This window comes from Eptatretus burgeri, chromosome 15 (assembly GCF_056783735.1).
Source record: "Eptatretus burgeri isolate ZD-2024b chromosome 15, Ebu_testis_v1, whole genome shotgun sequence".
Classification (NCBI taxonomy): Eukaryota; Metazoa; Chordata; class Myxini; order Myxiniformes; family Myxinidae; genus Eptatretus; species Eptatretus burgeri.
In genome coordinates, this window is record NC_140975.1 from 40,038,864 (window position 1) to 40,056,363 (window position 17,500).

Here is a 17,500-nt window from a genome sequence, read left to right on the forward strand (position 1 = left end):
AACATTGAGACAAGATTTAAACCTCTTTCCTGACCACAACACAACAGCCCATAAATTGACCGATGGGGATAAAGCAGCACGAGTCGCTGTGAGTGAGATGCTTCTGCAGAAGATGGAGGAAAACCCAAACTGGATTTGCGATGTGTGGCTTCGTGACGAGGCACACTTTCACGTCAATGGTGCTATCAATTCATACAACAACATTTTCTGGGGAAGTCAACGCTCAGATGAGGTTGAAGATAAGTCGCTCAAGGGTCGGAAAGTCACTGCTTTTGTGGCTGTCATCTACAGAGGTGTGTTTGGGCCGTATTGGTTTGACGACAAAAACGGAAGAACGGTTACCATCAATCAAGAACGATACCAGTCGATTGTCAATGCATTTTACAAAGACTTGAAGCAATCGATGAGCACTGCAGCCCTCCGGTGACAGTGGTTTATGCAAGACGGTGCTACCCCGCATACAGCCAACGAGATGATTGCCTTTCTGCGTCAAAAATTCCGACGAGTTCTCAGTTTGCGAATGGAAAAATAAATGGTCTCCACACAGTCCCGACCTCAATCCGCAAGATTTTTTTTCCTCTGGGGAGCTTGTAAGGATAACGTCTACAAGGAACACCCCAGATCTGAACCTGATCTGAAGGCAGCAGTTGAGGTTTATGTGCAGATAGTAACCATTAAAACAATACGTCAATAAACTGCCAAACGGAAGGTCTTTTGAAAGTGCCAAGAAGGTGATTTGTGTTCTCCAATGTACAAGTGTATAATTCAATTGAAATAAAAGAGATTTTGAAGGTTGTCGGGGGAATTTTGTTGTTTTTTTTTGGAAGTGTACCGCCTTTGATGCAGCGTCTTTTACACCACCTTATTTAACATGCTAAATTAGTTCTTCATACCTGTTGTTTGTGTCATTTATGACGTCCCTAAAAGCGGTAAGTTTCCTATTTGGAATGATTTTAAATTTGTTTGACTGCCAGACAGAGTGCAATTACTTTACTCTGTGCGCATACGTGCTCGGGATGAGATTCTGTACAATTTTACAATTTCGAGCCAAAGTACTGCGAATCTGCAGGTTCGTGTTCTGATTCCTGATCGACAGTGTTCAAAATATAATATTCAATTGCAATTAAGTAGTTCCTTGATCATAAACACGGCTGTAGACAGGTAGAGTGAACCAATTGTTTCACCCTGCTTTGCACACATTGGGGTAACGAGCTAACACCATCTTTTCAAATGTTTGGCCAAAATGTTCTTTCCAAACCATGTTGCAACCATGTGATGGTGAAAACGTTGCAAGCTTTGGGGGTGACGTTGAGAACATCTTTGTACCACTTCCTTTTCCCTCCATGTGAATGTTGTCCCTCCTCTATTTGGCTGTAGAAAAGTACTTTAGGCATTCTGTTGTCGCCCATCCACACAAGATTACCTGGCTGGCGGAGTTCTGCTTGCATCAGATTGAACTCTATGGCAGCAATCCCACAAGGATCAAGGACTGTGTTTTCAGGGATTTGATCACGCCGCGTGATTCCAGCAATCTTTCTCAGACAACGCAGATCAAATTGCTCCAGCAGCTTTGTGACAGTGGTAGGGTGTCCAAGATTTGCAGTCATAAAAGTCTTGGTACTCAACTGAACACTGCACCAGTCTCCTGAAAGAAGCACTCACTTTTTCTGAAAGCAAGAAGCGATCTCAACATCGATTGGAGCATATGAATTACCGCTGTGCTGTCGTGGGCATAGATACTAAAGAGTTCCCTTAAAAGGAACTTCAATGCAAAAGGAGGCCATTAGGCCCTTGTGCAATGGTTGCCAACCAATGGTCGTTTGTCCGTGCTCTATCTTTTTTAAATGCTGAGTATCAAGCAAGGAAGCAACACGTACCATTTCCAAAGTCTTTGCTATGACAGCCAGAAATCGAACCACTGCCCTCGCAGACTCAGAATGGACATTTTAACCCTTACATCACCAAGGCTTGTGAAATCTGATTGGCTTGTTTTTTCTATCGATCTCGAGCTCAATGGAGTTGATATATACTGAAACGCAAAAGAAACTTACCACCTTTTAAACCTTCAAATACCAACAATAACACTGCGTGTCGTAAATGTGTGAACTTATTTGTGGACAATAGTGTCCTCACTGTCAAACAAAATGGTCACGGATGGTCACTTGAACCTTCAATGGTCACTTCATAGCACAGCTGTTGAACAGCCGTTTTGACTGTCAGTGATTAGCCAAGGGGTGCGGGATGATTTTAATGAGCGGCACGTGATGTCTTGATATTGGCTTTAAAAAGGCCAGTGCAAAATGGGCATTTCGATCAACATGCCACGATTGTCAAGGGATCAACGGCAGTGTGCCTTGGGCATACCGCAAGGCGGATTGAGCTACCGTGAGGTGGCACGTCACTTTGGCTGTTCACACTAGACGATATCGGCCCTGGTGGACAGAGACACCCTCCACAACTCTGCAGATGACAGACCTCGATCAGGGAGGTCAAGAGTCACCATTGCAAGGCAGGACAGGCAGATGGTCCAAAGTCAGATGGCTTCAGACATTGAAGACTGAGTGGGACAGAATCCAGCAGCAATCCATCCAAAGACTAGTAGGCAGTATGCGCCGACGATGCACTGCCTGTATCCAAAACGATGGTGGTCACACACGCTATTGAAAGGGGACTGACATTGCACCCTGTGCTGTTCTGTACTGTAGAACAAACTTATGAGATGGTGTATCTTGGTCAAAAACTTGACATGTCATCAATAAAATGCCAATGTTTCATTTAGCAATTGTTGGTTTGTTTTATTTTGAACTGTTACAATTTTATTACATGTCAAACAAGTGGTAAGTTTCTTTTGCGTTTCAGTATATAATCACAAGCAGGACAGACGCACTTTTACATTGACAAGGACATTATGACACTTTGGACATGCGTATGGTATTTGAACCTGAGATCCTTGCATCGGTTGAGATGGGACCTCTAAAACAGACCAACCAAGATGTTATCTCTTGGCAAACTTTGCCTTTCTTTAAGGCCAATTTTCCCTCTATTTTGTCCCTCGACACCACTGTTGGTGTGTTCCACCCCCCCTTTTTTAATTTCTTTACCTGTGCCACCAAAGGGGGACGGAGGTTATGTTTTCTCCCCATCTGTCTGTGTCTGTGCAGGGATATCTCAAAAGTTGTGGACAGGTTTGGTGTGTGACAAGGCCGAATAGATTCGATTTTGGTGAAGATCTGAATCCGGGCGGAGGGTTGCGCTCTCCCGAGTGCCGTTCTCTGTTCTGTGTTTTTGCCGCTTCATGAGACTCGACTATATACAAAAAGGTACATTATTTAGAAAAGTTAGCACTGCACTGTATCATGCCTTTTAAAGTACTTTCAAACAATGCTCAAAATAAAAAGTTGAATTTGAGTTCCTTTATCCGCTGGAAGTTTTACTCTAAACCTCTATTTCTTTTATAGGAGGCTGATTGTGTACACATGAAAAACGAACTCGACTCACCAATACAAATAACCAGGACATTCGGACACCATTGGACAAATCGATGAGTATGTGAGAAATGAAGTCAATGTATCGCCAAGTGATGTAACAAAGCGACTACCCAACTTTTGCAAAGTTTAGATAACAGTGGGGAGGCGTGTTCTGCTTAATACTTAAAAGACGACCGATGGAACATAAAAGGCTTTGTCATTTGAGACAGTTTCTGATTTTTACTTTTCCGTCGTTTCAACGACAGCAGGTTTGGTCGAAGTTTCTAAAGTTACTAACCTCTGTGCAGAGATGTTTGGTCAGCTATTAGCTCTACTTGGAGTTCTTTTCGCAACACAAGCAACAGGTCTCCGTTGTGGAAACTTACACTCTCAAGTGTACGGCATCTACGGCTTCCGTTCTGGTGCCACCGTCATGGGCGTTGAAAATGGAGGACGTTGGGGAGGTTGGTGCTTCAAGGAGTTCTGTAAACCAGGGACATATGCCAATGGCTTCATAATGAAGGTGAGTTTAACTACCTGCTGCAAAGACCTGCATCATGATATCTTCACCTACTGAATCTTTCCTAGGTTTGAGTTTGGTTTGCAATACTGTCTGGGTATGTGTGAAAGGTGCTACAAGAAAATGTATGTGGTTTCATGTCGTTTGGACAACAGAACATGAGACGAAAATTGGTTTTGCCTCCACATAGTGCATGCCCAGTAGAAATACAAAATGTTCATAATTTGCCAGTTCTCAAAAGCTTAGACTGGGCAGGACAGGACGGGTGAGCGCTTGAGCACTAGCCGGGCCATAATGGGTGGGTTTCAGCACCCGCCTTCTTGCCCCGAAGTAACTGGATTGTCTTCAACTGTTGCTGGGTGCTTGCACTGCATCTGGATGGTCATAGGTACCATTATTGGCATTGTATATGCAAACAGCTGATTTGTTCAATTTGAGAATCTCTGCTGCAGGTTTTTGAGCAAAGCAGGCGTCATCATTGTTTATCTAGAGCATCAGCAGAGATGCAACTGCAGTCCTCTCCAGGTGGCTTCTGTCCTCAGTCAATTTCACGGACCGTAAAAATGCAGCGTTCACTGTCGGCATTGCTTGGAGGGAGAGACAGTGGAACATGAACCAGAATCAGCAAAGTGGAGTACATTGAGGCAGAACTGATTCCTTCAAATATCTTCTATTGGTCAATAGAGTGAGGTTGACCATATAAATTCTGTTGAAATTTGATGCCCAAATTGAGTTAGGAGTGGATATCGCATCTTTAGGACGTAACATGAAAATGAAAGGTGACTTTTTTTTTTGACCCCATTAAGGGGGTCATGTGACCCCTTAATGACCTTGACCTTTATACGGCTATATCAATGTTGAAACGGGCATATTATAACAATGCATGCTCCGATTGAGAAGATCTAGGTATGTAAACCGACAGTTTTTAGGATGCCTAATCGATTTGGACATGTTCTGAGGTCCAACGAGGTCAAGGCAAAATATATCAGGCACATCTCAGCAATGCATACTCTAATTGAGATGATCTAAATATGTGAACCGATAGTTTTTCGGGTGGCCAAACGATTTAGAAATGTTAAGGTCCTTTATGGTCACGGTTTTACATATGTATATATATATATATATATATATATATATATATATATATATATATATATATATATATATATATATATATATATATAATAAGTATGTATAAAATATGTTTGTATATTTGTATATATATATATATATATATATATATATATATATATATATATATATATATATATATATATATATATATATATATATATATATATATATATATATATATATATATATATATATATATCTGGAAAAAAATAAGAGACCACTCCAAAAAAAATTTAAATCAGCATCTCTACATGTATGGCAGCCATTCCATTCCAGTGTTTGTTGAATTCCAACACAGGCACACCTCGTTCTACGTCGTGAGGTACTGATTAGGTGATCACCTGAACCGAATCTTATTTAACAAGGAAAAGTATAAAAACCACTGCTGTGGTCATCACTATCCTCTTGCAATAGGACTCCAGCTGGATCACAAAAACAGTGCTAGTCGTACCTCAAAAATAATTGGAATCAAAATAATAACTATTGACCATGCCAAAAGAGTTGAAAAGAAAAGTTTTGAGTGAGGAAAAGAAGGGTTCAATGCTGGCTTTACTGGCAGAGGGATACCGTGAGCGTCACATTGCTTCCATCCTTAAAATTTCAAAGACGGTGGTTCATAGGTCAAGCAGCAGACATTGGGGACAACAAAGCTACAGACTGGCAGAGGGCGAAAACGACTTTCCACTGACCAGGATGACCGCCAACTCATTGGAATGTCACTCAACAACCGTAGAATGACATCAAGTGACCTACAAAAAGAATGGCAAACGGCAGCTGGGGTGAAGTGCACGGAGAGGACGGTTCGAAACAGGCTCCTCGGGGCAGGGCTGAAGTCGTGCAAAGCTAGAAAAAAGCCCTTCATCAATGAGAAGCAAAGAAGAGCCAGTCTGAGGTTTGCAAAAGACCATAAGGATTGGACCGTAGAGGACTGGAGTAAGGTCATCTTCTCTTTGAAGACGGAGTAAGGTCATCAGCTTTGCCCAACACCTGGTTGTCTAATGGTTAGACGGAGACCTGGAGAGGCCTACAAGCCACAGTGTCTCGCACCCACTGTGAAATTTGGTGGAGGATCGGTGATGATCTGGGGGTGCTTCAGCAAGGCTGGAATCGGGCAGATTTGTCTTTGTGAAGGACTCATGAATCAAGCCACGAACAAGGTTGTCCTGGAAGAACACTTGCTTCCTTCTGCTCTGACAATGTTCCCCAACTCTGAGGATTGTTTTTTCCAGCAGGACAATGCTCCATGCCACACAGCCAGATCAATCAAGGTGTGGATGGAGGACCATCAGATCACGACCCTGTCATGGCCAGCCCAATCTCCAGACCTCAACCCCATTGAAAACCTCTGGAATGTGATCAAGAAGAAGATCGATGGTCACAAGCCATCAAACAAAGCCAAGCTGCTTGAATTTTTGCGCCACGAGTGGCATAAAGTCACCCAACAGCAATGTGAAAGACTGGTGGAGAGCATGCCAAGACGCCTGAAAGCTGTGATTGAAAATCAGGGTTATTCCACAAAATATTGATTTCTGAACTCTTCCGAAGTTAAAATATTCGTATTGTGTTGTTTAAAAATGAATATGAACTTGTTTTGTTTGTATTATTTGAGGTCTGAAAACACTGAATCTTTGTTGTTATTTTGACCAGTTGTCATTTTCTGCAAATAAATGCTCTAAATGACAATTTTTATTTGGAACTTGGGAGAAATGTTGTCAGTAGTTTATATAATAAAACAAATATGTTCATTTTACTCAAACACATACCTCAAATGTTCATTTTACTCAAACATTATAAGCCTGGTGTTGGCGCAGTGGTAAGGGCAGTGGCTTGGGACCCAAGAGGTCCTGAGTTCAAGCCCCGTTGGGACACTGAATTAATATATGTATGTATATGTGTATATATATATATATATATATATATATATATATGTATTTATATAATGTATATATATATATATATATATATATATATATCTATATCTATATATATATATAAATATATATAAACCAAGTCGAAAACACCAGGGGGTTGACCCAGCCTGCCATCCTTCCGAGGTCGGCGAAATGAGCACCAGTTGTACTGGGCCCGGTGTATGCGGCCCCGGTTAGAATAGGTGTACCATATCCCTGTGTGTCGTAAGAGGCCACCAGGGTTGCGTCAGGAAGGGCATCCGCGTAAAACCTATGCCATATCATTATGCGGTCAACAATACGAATTTCCATACCGGGTCGGGCGGGGCCCGGGTTACCAACGACCGCCACCGGTACCGGTGGTCAGCAGGGTACCAGTGGAAATTGTGCTACTGCTGGGCGAAGGAGGAGAAGGAGACGGGGAAGGCGAGTCCGGAGGCAGTGGGAGAGGGGGAAGGGTAGAAGTGTGGAGGTGAGAGTTGGAACTCTGAATGTTGGGACGATGACTGGCAAAGGGCGAGAGTTGGCTGATATGATGGAGAGAAGAAAGGTGGACATACTGTGTGTACAAGAGACCAAGTGGATGGGGAGTAAGGCGAGGAGCATTGGAGGTGGTTTCAAACTGTTCTACCATGGTGTGGATGGGAGGAGAAATGGTGTCGGGATAATCCTGAAGGAAGATCATGTCAAGAAGGTATTGGAGGTGAGGAGGGTGTCTGCCCGAGTGATGAGTGTGAAGTTGGAAATTGAAGGGGTGATGATGAATGTCATCAGTGCATATGCCCCACATATGGGGTGTGAGATGGAATATAAAGAAGATTTCTGGAGTGAGTTAGATGAAGTGGTGGAGAGTGTATCCAAGGATGAAAGAGTGGTGATTGGAGCAGATTTCAATGGACATGTTGGGGAAGGGAATAAAGAGGATGAGGAGGTGATGGGGAGGTACGGTCTCAACAAGAGAAATGTGGAAGGGCAAATGGTCGTAGAGTTTGCAAAAGAATGGAAATGGCAGTGGTAAACACGTATTTCAAGAAGAAGGAGGAACACAGGGTGACATACAAGAGTGGAGGAAAGTGCACACAGGTGGATTACATCTTAAGTAGGAGATGCAACCTGAAAGAGATTAGTGACTGTAAGGTTGTGGCAGGGGAGAGTGTAGCTCGACAGCATCGATTGGTGGTCTGCAGGATGACTTTCGAGGTGAGGTTGAGGAAGAGAGTGAGGGCTGAACCAAGGACCAGATGGTGGAAGCTGAAGGAGGAAGACTGTTGCGTGAAATTTAGGGAGGAGGTGAGACAGGCGCTGGATGGTGGTAAAGATGGGTGGGATGATTGGGCAACGACAGCAGAAGTTGTGAGGGAGATAGCGCGGAAGGTACTTGGTGTGACATCTGGACAGAGGAAGGAAGATAAGGAGACTTGGTGGTGGAATGAGGAAGTACAGGAAAGTATAAGGAAGAAGGGGTTGGCGAAAAAGAAGTGGGATAGTCAGAGAGATGAAGAAAGTCGGCAGGAGTACAAGGAGTGGCGTCGAAAAGCAAAGAGAGGTGGCAAAGGCCAAGGAAAAGGCATATGACGAGCTGTATGAGAAGCTGGATACAAAACAAGGGGAAAAGGATTTATACCGATTGCCAAGACAGATGGCCCGAGATGCGAAGTATGTGCTGGAGGTTAGGTGACAAAGGACGCAAATGGGAATGTGCTGACAAGCGAGGAGAGTGTGTTGAGAAGGTGGATGGAGTACTTTGAGGAGCTGATGAATGAAGAAAATGAGAGAGAGAGAAGGTTGGAAGAGGTGGAGATAGTGAATCTGGAAGTGGGGTGGATCAGTAAGGATGAAGTGAGGACTGCTATGAAGAAGATGAAAAGTGGAAAGGCGGTTGGCCCAGATGGTATACCAGTGGAGGCATGGAAGTGCTTAGGAGAGATGGCAGTGGGGTTGTTAACCAGATTGTTTAATAAAGTCTTGGAAAGTGAGAGGATGCCGGAGGAGTGGAGATTAAGTGTACTGATTCCGATTTTCAAGAATAAGGGTGATGTGCAGAGCTGTGGAAATTACAGAGGGATAAAGTTGTTAAGCCACACCATGAAGTTGTGGGAAAGAGTAGTGGAAGCTCGGTTGAGAGGAGAGGTGACGATCTGTGAGCAGCAATATGGGTTTATGCCAGGAAAGAGCACCACTGATGCGATGTTTGCTTTGAGAATGTTGATGGAGAAGTACAGGGAAGGCCAGAAAGAGTTACATTGTGTGTTTGTGGATTTAGAGAAAGCTTATGATAGGGTGCCAAGAGATGAGTTGTGGCATTGTATGAGGAAGTCGGGAGTGGTGGAGAAGTATGTGAGGATCGTGCAGGATATGTATGAGGACAGTGTGACAGCGGTGAGGTGTGCGGTAGGAATGACGGACCGGTTTAAGGTTAAAGTGGGATTGCACCAAGGATCGACTCTGAGCCCTTTCCTGTTTGCAATGGTGATGGACAGGTTGACGGACGAGAGATCAGACTAGAGTCTCCATGGACCATGATGTTCGCGGATGACATCATGATCTGTAGGGAGAGTAGGGAGCAGGCTGAATCGAGCCTTGAGAGGTGGAGGTACGCACTGGAGAGAAGGGGAATGTTAGTCAGTAGGAGTAAGACGGAGTATATGTGCGTAAATGAGAGGGAGGGTGGTGGTATGGTGCAGTTGCAAGGAGTTGAGGTGAGGAAGGTGTATTTGTTTAAATACTTGGGATCAACTGTCCAAAGTAACGGAGAGTGTGGGAGAGAAGTGAAAAAGAGAGTGCAGGCAGGATGGAGTGGGTGGAGAAGAGTTGCAGGAGTGATTTGTGACAGAAGGGTAGCTGCAAGAGTGAAGGGGAAAGTATATAAGACGGTAGTGAGACCAGCTATGTTGTATGGTTTGGAGGCGGTGGCGCTAACAAAAAGACAGGAAGCAGAGCTGGAGGTGGCAGAGTTAAAGATGCTGCGATTCTCGTTGGGAGTGACGAGGATGGATAGGATAAGAAATGAGTGTATTAGAGGGACAGCGCAGGTAGGACGGTTTGGAGACAAAGTGAGAGAGGCGAGATTGAGATGGTTTGGACATGTGCACAGGAGGGAAACGGAGTATATCGGGAGAAGGATGTTGAAGATGGAGCCGCCAGGCAGGAGGAGAAGAGGAAGGCCAAAGAAGAGGTTCATGGATGCGGTGAGGGCGGACATGCGGGTGGTTGGAGTGTCAATGGAAGATGTGGAGGATAGAGCAAAATGGAGACAGTTGGTCCGCTGTGGCGACCCCTAGCGGGAGCAAGCCGAAAGAGGAAGAAGAAGAAGATACCTATAAATAGTAAAACCAGAAAAACTGATAATTTTGCAGTGGTCTCTTAATTTTTTCCAGAGTTGTGTATATATATATATATATATATATATATATATATATATATATATATATATATATATATATATATATATATATATATATATATATACATATATATACATACATATATATATATATATATATATATATATATATATATATATATATATATATATATATATATATATATATACATATACATATATATATATATATATATATATATATATATATATATATATATATATATATATATATATATATATATACATATATATATACATATATATACATACATACATACATACATACACATATACATGTACGAGCGGGATATACTTAAACATTGTTAAGGTATAGAGCTGGGAAAGATTTGAAACAGCATAGCACTTACCTTGTGTAAGTTTTCTTGGGTTGCTTTACGCAGCTTCTTCGGCTGGAGGAGTGTGGGAGGGGTCAATTATTTATATAATCCTAGCCACCTTGGTTTAGTAGATTAGGTGAGAGTTGATTGGCTATTCCTTCCATTCTTAGGTGAGAGATGTGGGTCGGTCTTTCTATATATATTGTTGCAGATTCGCGCCCGCCGGCGTGCTGACGGCCACGTAACTCGAATCGCGGCACGTCGCCCACCGGACGGACAATCCAGTCGTGACCCTCTCGGACTAACGCCGGGAACCAGTCACGGGTGGACCTTTCGGTCTCACCGCGATCGAGCCAATCAGCCCCCGCGTGGGATAGGGTTGCTCGCCAAATTCGACCTACCTAAGTACCCACGCGGAGGGTAGACCGGGCGATCGCACCTCGCCAAGCAGGTCGATTTCTCGGACACGGGCCACTTAAGCGACCCGTTCCGTACTATCGGGATAACCGAGCGGTGTTATTCGTCGACCTCGACGGTTCGATTAATTATCGGGCGTATTCAGCCCACTACCAACCCTTTACGTGAAGCAAGATGAGGATTCAATGAAAGAAATGACGGTTTAAGCGGGAAACAGTTCAACACAAAGCACATTTATTCGCGACGAACGGAAAGCACACACATATTCAATTCCACCAAAGCACACAGAAAAGAAAAACACAATGCAATTTACACAAAAAGCAAATGCGACAATGCAGATCTAATACCGATTACACGAGTACACGGCAACACTTATACAATTTTACTTCACAGACGGCGCCGACAACACATACCCAAAACCAAGGAAAGAATACCTCAAGGATGAGGTGCGGGTCTGAGGCCGAGACCGGGTCGGGCCTACTCCGTCTGGTGATGAGACGCGGAGCGGCGATGGTGCCTCAACCTCCGCGGGCTCAGCGGGCAGTGCTCTGGTAGGGGGTGGGAAAGGGGCCCCCTTGGTCGCACTATCTCAGCGCGGGGGTAAACAGGAGGGGGTTGCTGATGCTCGGGGTATAGAGGATTTTTATTGTCCCGCGACGAGCGTCTCCACCTCGGCCAGGTCGCGCTGTCGGCCTCCCTGGGGTGCAGCTCCCTGCACGACGCGAGCACCCCTCGTCTGCCCTCGCCGCCTCTCCACAGCTCCGTCCCCTCCGCTCCGACTCCAACGCACACGACGACCAGCTCCTTCTTGCCAACTCCACCGCCCGCGAAGTCTTAACTCTCTGTTCCTCTTCTTCCCAACTCCACCGCCCGCGAAGTCTTAACTCTTCTGTTCCCTTGACTGACGAACGCGGTCGCTTATATCAGCCCCGTGCTTCGCCCTCTCATCTTTGACCCCTCCTCTTCGACCTTTCACCTCGCTCCCCATTGGCCCGAGAAAAAGTGGGCGTGAATGCTTTTTGATCCATAAATTTGCATATATCGATCGCCCTCCAACGCCCTGGGGGCGGGGCCAATTCGCCCCTCGCTCACCGATTGGACGGAACAAAAGTGGGCGTGTGTCCATTTTGATCCGTTTTTGAAGTGGAAAATCCGTGGTTTTGTACCCGCTGTTCGGCGCGCGCCCTGCACGAGTCCAACACCGGTACCCACAAGAGGCGCAAGAACGGTGGCGATGCGACGGTTGCGAGGTGTGACGTGAAGGTCGTGGCGGTTGTGGTGAAGCGGCGTTGTGGTTGGTGGTTGATGTTGTGGTTGTGGTGGTAATCATGGCGGTTGGTCCAAAATAAAGATAGCAAAAGAAAAACGGCTATCCTGAAGAGTCGCAGCACGCATAAATGACATGTATTCCCACTAGACAACGGGTTTGGGCCTAACTACACATGTACTTACCGAGATATCTCACCTAAGGGACCTGAATGGTGGTTTGCGAATTTGGTAACCACAACACTAACCCCTCCCCTTTTTACAGACTCGTCCCGAGTCGTCAAATTTTCGTGTGCCATCATGTGTAGTTTTCCCCTAGTACATTTTACCTACGGATCCCTGAGTGCGACATTCATGGTATTCGTGTCCCCAAAATAAATAACCTGAGGGCTGCGTAACTACCTAAACAAACTCACTCACACGGACGACTTAAATAAAATTGCCGGCGCTAGACAGACATGCCGGGGGCGCACTCATATTTACAGTACATCTTAACCTTAACTTACAAATTTTACACTAAACCATGGCCCAGGATCATTGAACTCTGCAAAAAGAAAGCAGTTAGCAGGGAGCCAGGCTGCCCGCCTGGCTGAACGTGGCTGGCTGCTCACACGCAGTCCAAGGCCTTCCCTTTTGAACTGAACGCAGTGAACCACAACGGTGCATGGGCTGCACAACGCAATCTCCGTGCCAGCTCAAGTGGCACACGCAATGAGCACAACGAATGGATGCATGAACACAAACACGGTGCACGGGCCGCCACTGCAGGCCCGTGTTGTCGCTGCCAACAGGGCAGTTCTCGCAGCTTGCAAACTGTTGCCTTGATCCTGGCGCACATGGAAATGAACAGGGGGGGCAAAGCAAAATTGAACGGGGCTGGTGAACATGGGCAGTGGGCATGGCATGGCAAAGGTGAGCAGGCAAACACAGCCCGCAGAAGAAGGCCGCTGCAGGCAAACACAGCCGGCAGACGAACTGGCCGGCACACACTTGAAGTACCACAGCTGCAGATGATCCGGCCGGCACAGGCCTTGCAGCAACACAACAGCTGCCGATGAAGTGGGCCGGCACAGGCCTTGAAGAAAAACACGGCCAGCCGATGGCACAGGCCTTGCAGCAAAACAACAGCTGCCGATGAAGTTGGCCGGCCTCCGCCTTGAAGCAAAACACGGCCAGCCGATGAAGTTGGCCAGCCTTTGCCGTTCAGTGGAGGTTGGTGGAGGGAGTGCGGTGGTGCTGGCCACTTGGAAGGCGGGCTCGGACCTACCTCCCTGTCTCCCTCCCAACCTATCACCTTTGCCTGTCACTGTACATACCCACTCCCTGAATTTGTCAAACCCCAATTTAGCCCCAACTTATTTTTTTGTTGTTTTTATTTTTACTCCCCCACTATAAATCGTCCCCTAACCCCCTTTATCATCTTTGTTCGGCTAACCTATCCTGTCACCTAGCCTACTCCCAACCCCTACGTTCCCTTCCCGGAGGGGAATAAGGGAGAGCTAACGTCCTGTGTCGAGGCCCAACGAAGCCTCAGAATGGCCTCCCCAGAGTTCGGCGATCTATAACCAAAGTGGGTCCAGCGGCCCACAACGACAGCGAGGGGATGGATGGTGCGGAGGGGTACATCTCCTAATCTACCCTAACCATTTAACTGTTAAACTACCCCCGGGCTTTCAACAAGCGCCTCGCTAAACTATTGGTTCTAACAACCCAGATTCCCCGTCACCTGTGTTGGTGTCCTCACAATTTCGGGCCTCGCCCCCCAATTTTCTCTCCGTGCCCTCACACGGTCTCCTGGCTGGGACACGTGGCTCCCTTGGCAGGCACGACCCTCTGCCGAATCTCCCGCTATGGCACCCCCGGGCACTACACTGCCTCCGAGCCTACCAGCTCCCTAACACCGGGAGTGCTCTCATGGCACCTCCCCTGAAACGCACACGTGGCAGGCCGGCCTCCCGGGCCCCTTTCCGAGGGTCACCCGTGCCCACAACACTGCCCACGCGGCTAATGGCGCCCGGGCCCCCGCACCAAGCAGGCGCACCCGTGCCCACTACGCTATCCCGGCCCCCCATGGGCCCATGGCCTACCGGCGGCCGACCTAGCCTGGTGCCCGGGGTACCCACTCAGCGATACTCACCTTTCGCAGCCACGCTCCCAAGCTCCGCCAACAGGGCTCCTGCACCCCTCCAAATGGGTCTCGAGCCTACTTTCCCACCAACAGCAAAACGACCTCCATTTTTCAATTTGACTAACCCAGCTAACTCACTTTACTCTGACCCCGGGGTCCCTTGGGCGGGAGTCACTCCTCCCCCCAATCACTCATCGCACCATGCATTCCCCATTCGCTCCACTCACACAGACTCGCTGGCCTCACCCACTCATCATGTACTCACCTCACAACTCTTCAACACACACACCAGTGAACTCTGCCATCCTCCTAACTACATCCCCGAACTAGCTCGTGCTCCCACGTCGTCCCTTAAACTACAGCACGTTCCTTTTAACACTACGTAGCTAAACTACGTCCCCTCTACACATCCACAAGTCTTTTTCTGTCTCCAAAATAATCCCAAAAATTATTTCCCAACCTAAATCTCGCTACCATCCCTCTAACTAATCCATTCCACGGACTCCATGAGGACTTACCCCTGCCCCATGAAGTCGGTCCCAATCCTAAGCTAACCCCTTCCCCTAACTAGTTTCCATCCTGTGCCCAGGTAAGGGGTCTTTCACCCTGCCCAGGAATCCTGTGCACCCGAAAGTGAGGCTTGTGTTTTTTTTTTTTTTTTTTTCATGCGCAGCACCTGCGCGGCAACTCAGAGCTCGCGCACTTTACACCTGCCCGTGACGTCCGCGCAGCTGCACGTGTTCCTCGTCCCTCCTGACGGTACCATCCGGCAGGGATACCCTCCCTGCCGGATTCCAACCACACGTGCAGCCATGACGTCACTGTGCGCATAAAAAACACAAGCCCCACGTCTCGAGGGGTTCCCCACGCGAACACATGTGCTTTGCCCGTTGGAGCTTAACACACACGATCGCGTGGAGAACCCGTCCAGTCCAAATCCGTAGTCCTGCCTAAACTTTGTCCGTCCGCGGGATCGGCAAATCCACCGCGTGCGTTTCCGGACCGGGACTTCACTCTCGCAAGCGAGCACGTGGCGGTCTCGTGCGTTGCACAGCACGAACCGCGTGCTCACTGCTGGGTGAACCCGGCACGGTCCCCGAAACAGCTACAGCCGCTACTCGGCTTTCTCTCCTCTGTCGCCGTCTCCGTCTCCATTCCGCACACGCATACCTGCGTGTTACGACGCACACAGTCCACTCCATCACATTCACACCGGGAGACGCGGCTGCGTGCTCCCGCATGCCAACCGACATCTCCCTCACATACCGCTCTCTCACACACACGGTCTCCCTTGCATAACCCATACCACTCACACGTGGTGCTCCATTCACTCGTGCCTCACTCACACGCGGGGGCACTCAACCGCGGTGCCTCATCCACACAAGCGGGGGCACTCAACCGCGGTGTCTCATCCATACTCCGTGCCTCACTCACACACGGTGCCTCATCCACACACGGCGTGCTGGGAAGCACGCACTCTGGCACCATCGCCACCACACCACTCACACACGGGGTCGCTTCCACACACGGGGACGCACTCACGCCTTGCACCACACACACAGGGACAACCACACTGGGGATTCGTGTCCCCACAAGGGTCTCCGGGGCCTCTATACCCCCAAGCTCTCCGTGCACCCGTCCACAGCACTCCTCCTCTCAACCTCGCAAAGCACGACCGAACTCACCTGGTCGTGACTCGCCTCAAGGGGGCATACTCCCTCCCCTCGTTCCTGGAGGAGGCCATCCAGGTGCTCGCACTGGGTCTCTACACAGTCCGCCAGCTCACCCCCATTGTCCTCCACGACCTCTGTGTGTGTGTGTGCGTCACTTACCCCGTCTTCATCGTGTAGTCTTTCCTCTATTTTTTCTATCTCCCGTGTCTCTATACATTTATAAGTTTCTGTCGTCGTCACCTCGTGTCTCGTCTCACACGTTTTGGTCTCCCCATTTAATTTTTCCCTTTTGGTCACCGTCGATTCCTCTGTCGCGACCCTCGCCCAACACGCCCCCCGAATTATTTTTTTACCCGCCTCCACCGCGGGCCTGTCAGCCGTTGCACCCCCTTCCAGCTCGTTTGCTTCCACACGTGGAGTCGCCATTCCTATCTCCTTGGTCACGGCCTTCATGCCCGCCTGCAGGCATCGGCCCATGTTCTGCGTCTCACCCCGTAGCTTTTTCATTTCCTCCTTCATTTGCTGTGTATTCGCATCCATCGTCGTTTTCACTTCATTCATTTGCTTGTTCATGTCTTTCATTTCGTTTTTCATTTCATTTGTATTTGTATCCATCTTTTCTGTCATTGCCGCCAGCATGGCGCATAACTGGGCCATGTCGGATGCACTCAGCTGAGCCGTTTCGGCAAGGGTTGGGGAAGGGTTTTGGTGGAGAGGGGGGGAGGTGTCATACACCGGGGCTGCTGCCTCTCCTATTTCGGGCTCTGGGTCCAGTTGGGCGTGTCCGTGTTCCTGCACAATCAACATTTCCTCTGCACGGGGATTCCATCCTGGGACCATGGATTCTACACTACTACACATATACATTTCTAATACCCCCGGCTCCCCGCCGCCTTGAGACGCCATCTTGCTTCTCTTAAAGGGTTAATTTGCTCGCCGTAATTTGAGGGAATCGGGGTCGCTTCTCTCACCCCTGACCGATTCCCCGTGAATTTAGCCGGAGACAGGGAGAGCCCGTTTTCCTGTTCTCCGATACCAGTGCCGCGAGGAGGGCGATGAATTTGTATCGCATGACCTGACACCAGTGTTGCAGATTCGCGCCCGCCGGCGTGCTGACGGCCACGTAACTCGAACCGCGGCACGTCGCCCACCGGACGGACAATCCAGTCGTGACCCTCTCGGACTAACGCCGGGAACCAGTCACGGGTGGACCTTCGGTCTCACCGCGATCGAGCCAATCAGCCCCGCGTGGGATAGGGTTG

At 47.9% G+C, this 17,500-nt stretch overlaps 1 protein-coding gene across 1 annotated transcript in view; it reads left to right on the plus strand.

Annotated features, from left to right (window-relative positions):
- Nucleotides 1–3,664: 3,664 nt before the first annotated feature.
- The window catches only part of LOC147011997 (vitelline membrane outer layer protein 1-like), a 26,422-nt gene continuing 12,586 nt past the window's right edge, over nucleotides 3,665–17,500 (plus strand). Inside the window, exon 1 of the mRNA XM_085858001.1 lies at nucleotides 3,665–3,990. Within this exon, the coding sequence (XP_085714127.1) occupies nucleotides 3,778–3,990 (213 nt within the window). The 5' untranslated portion in view covers nucleotides 3,665–3,777. The remainder of the gene's footprint in view (nucleotides 3,991–17,500) is intronic.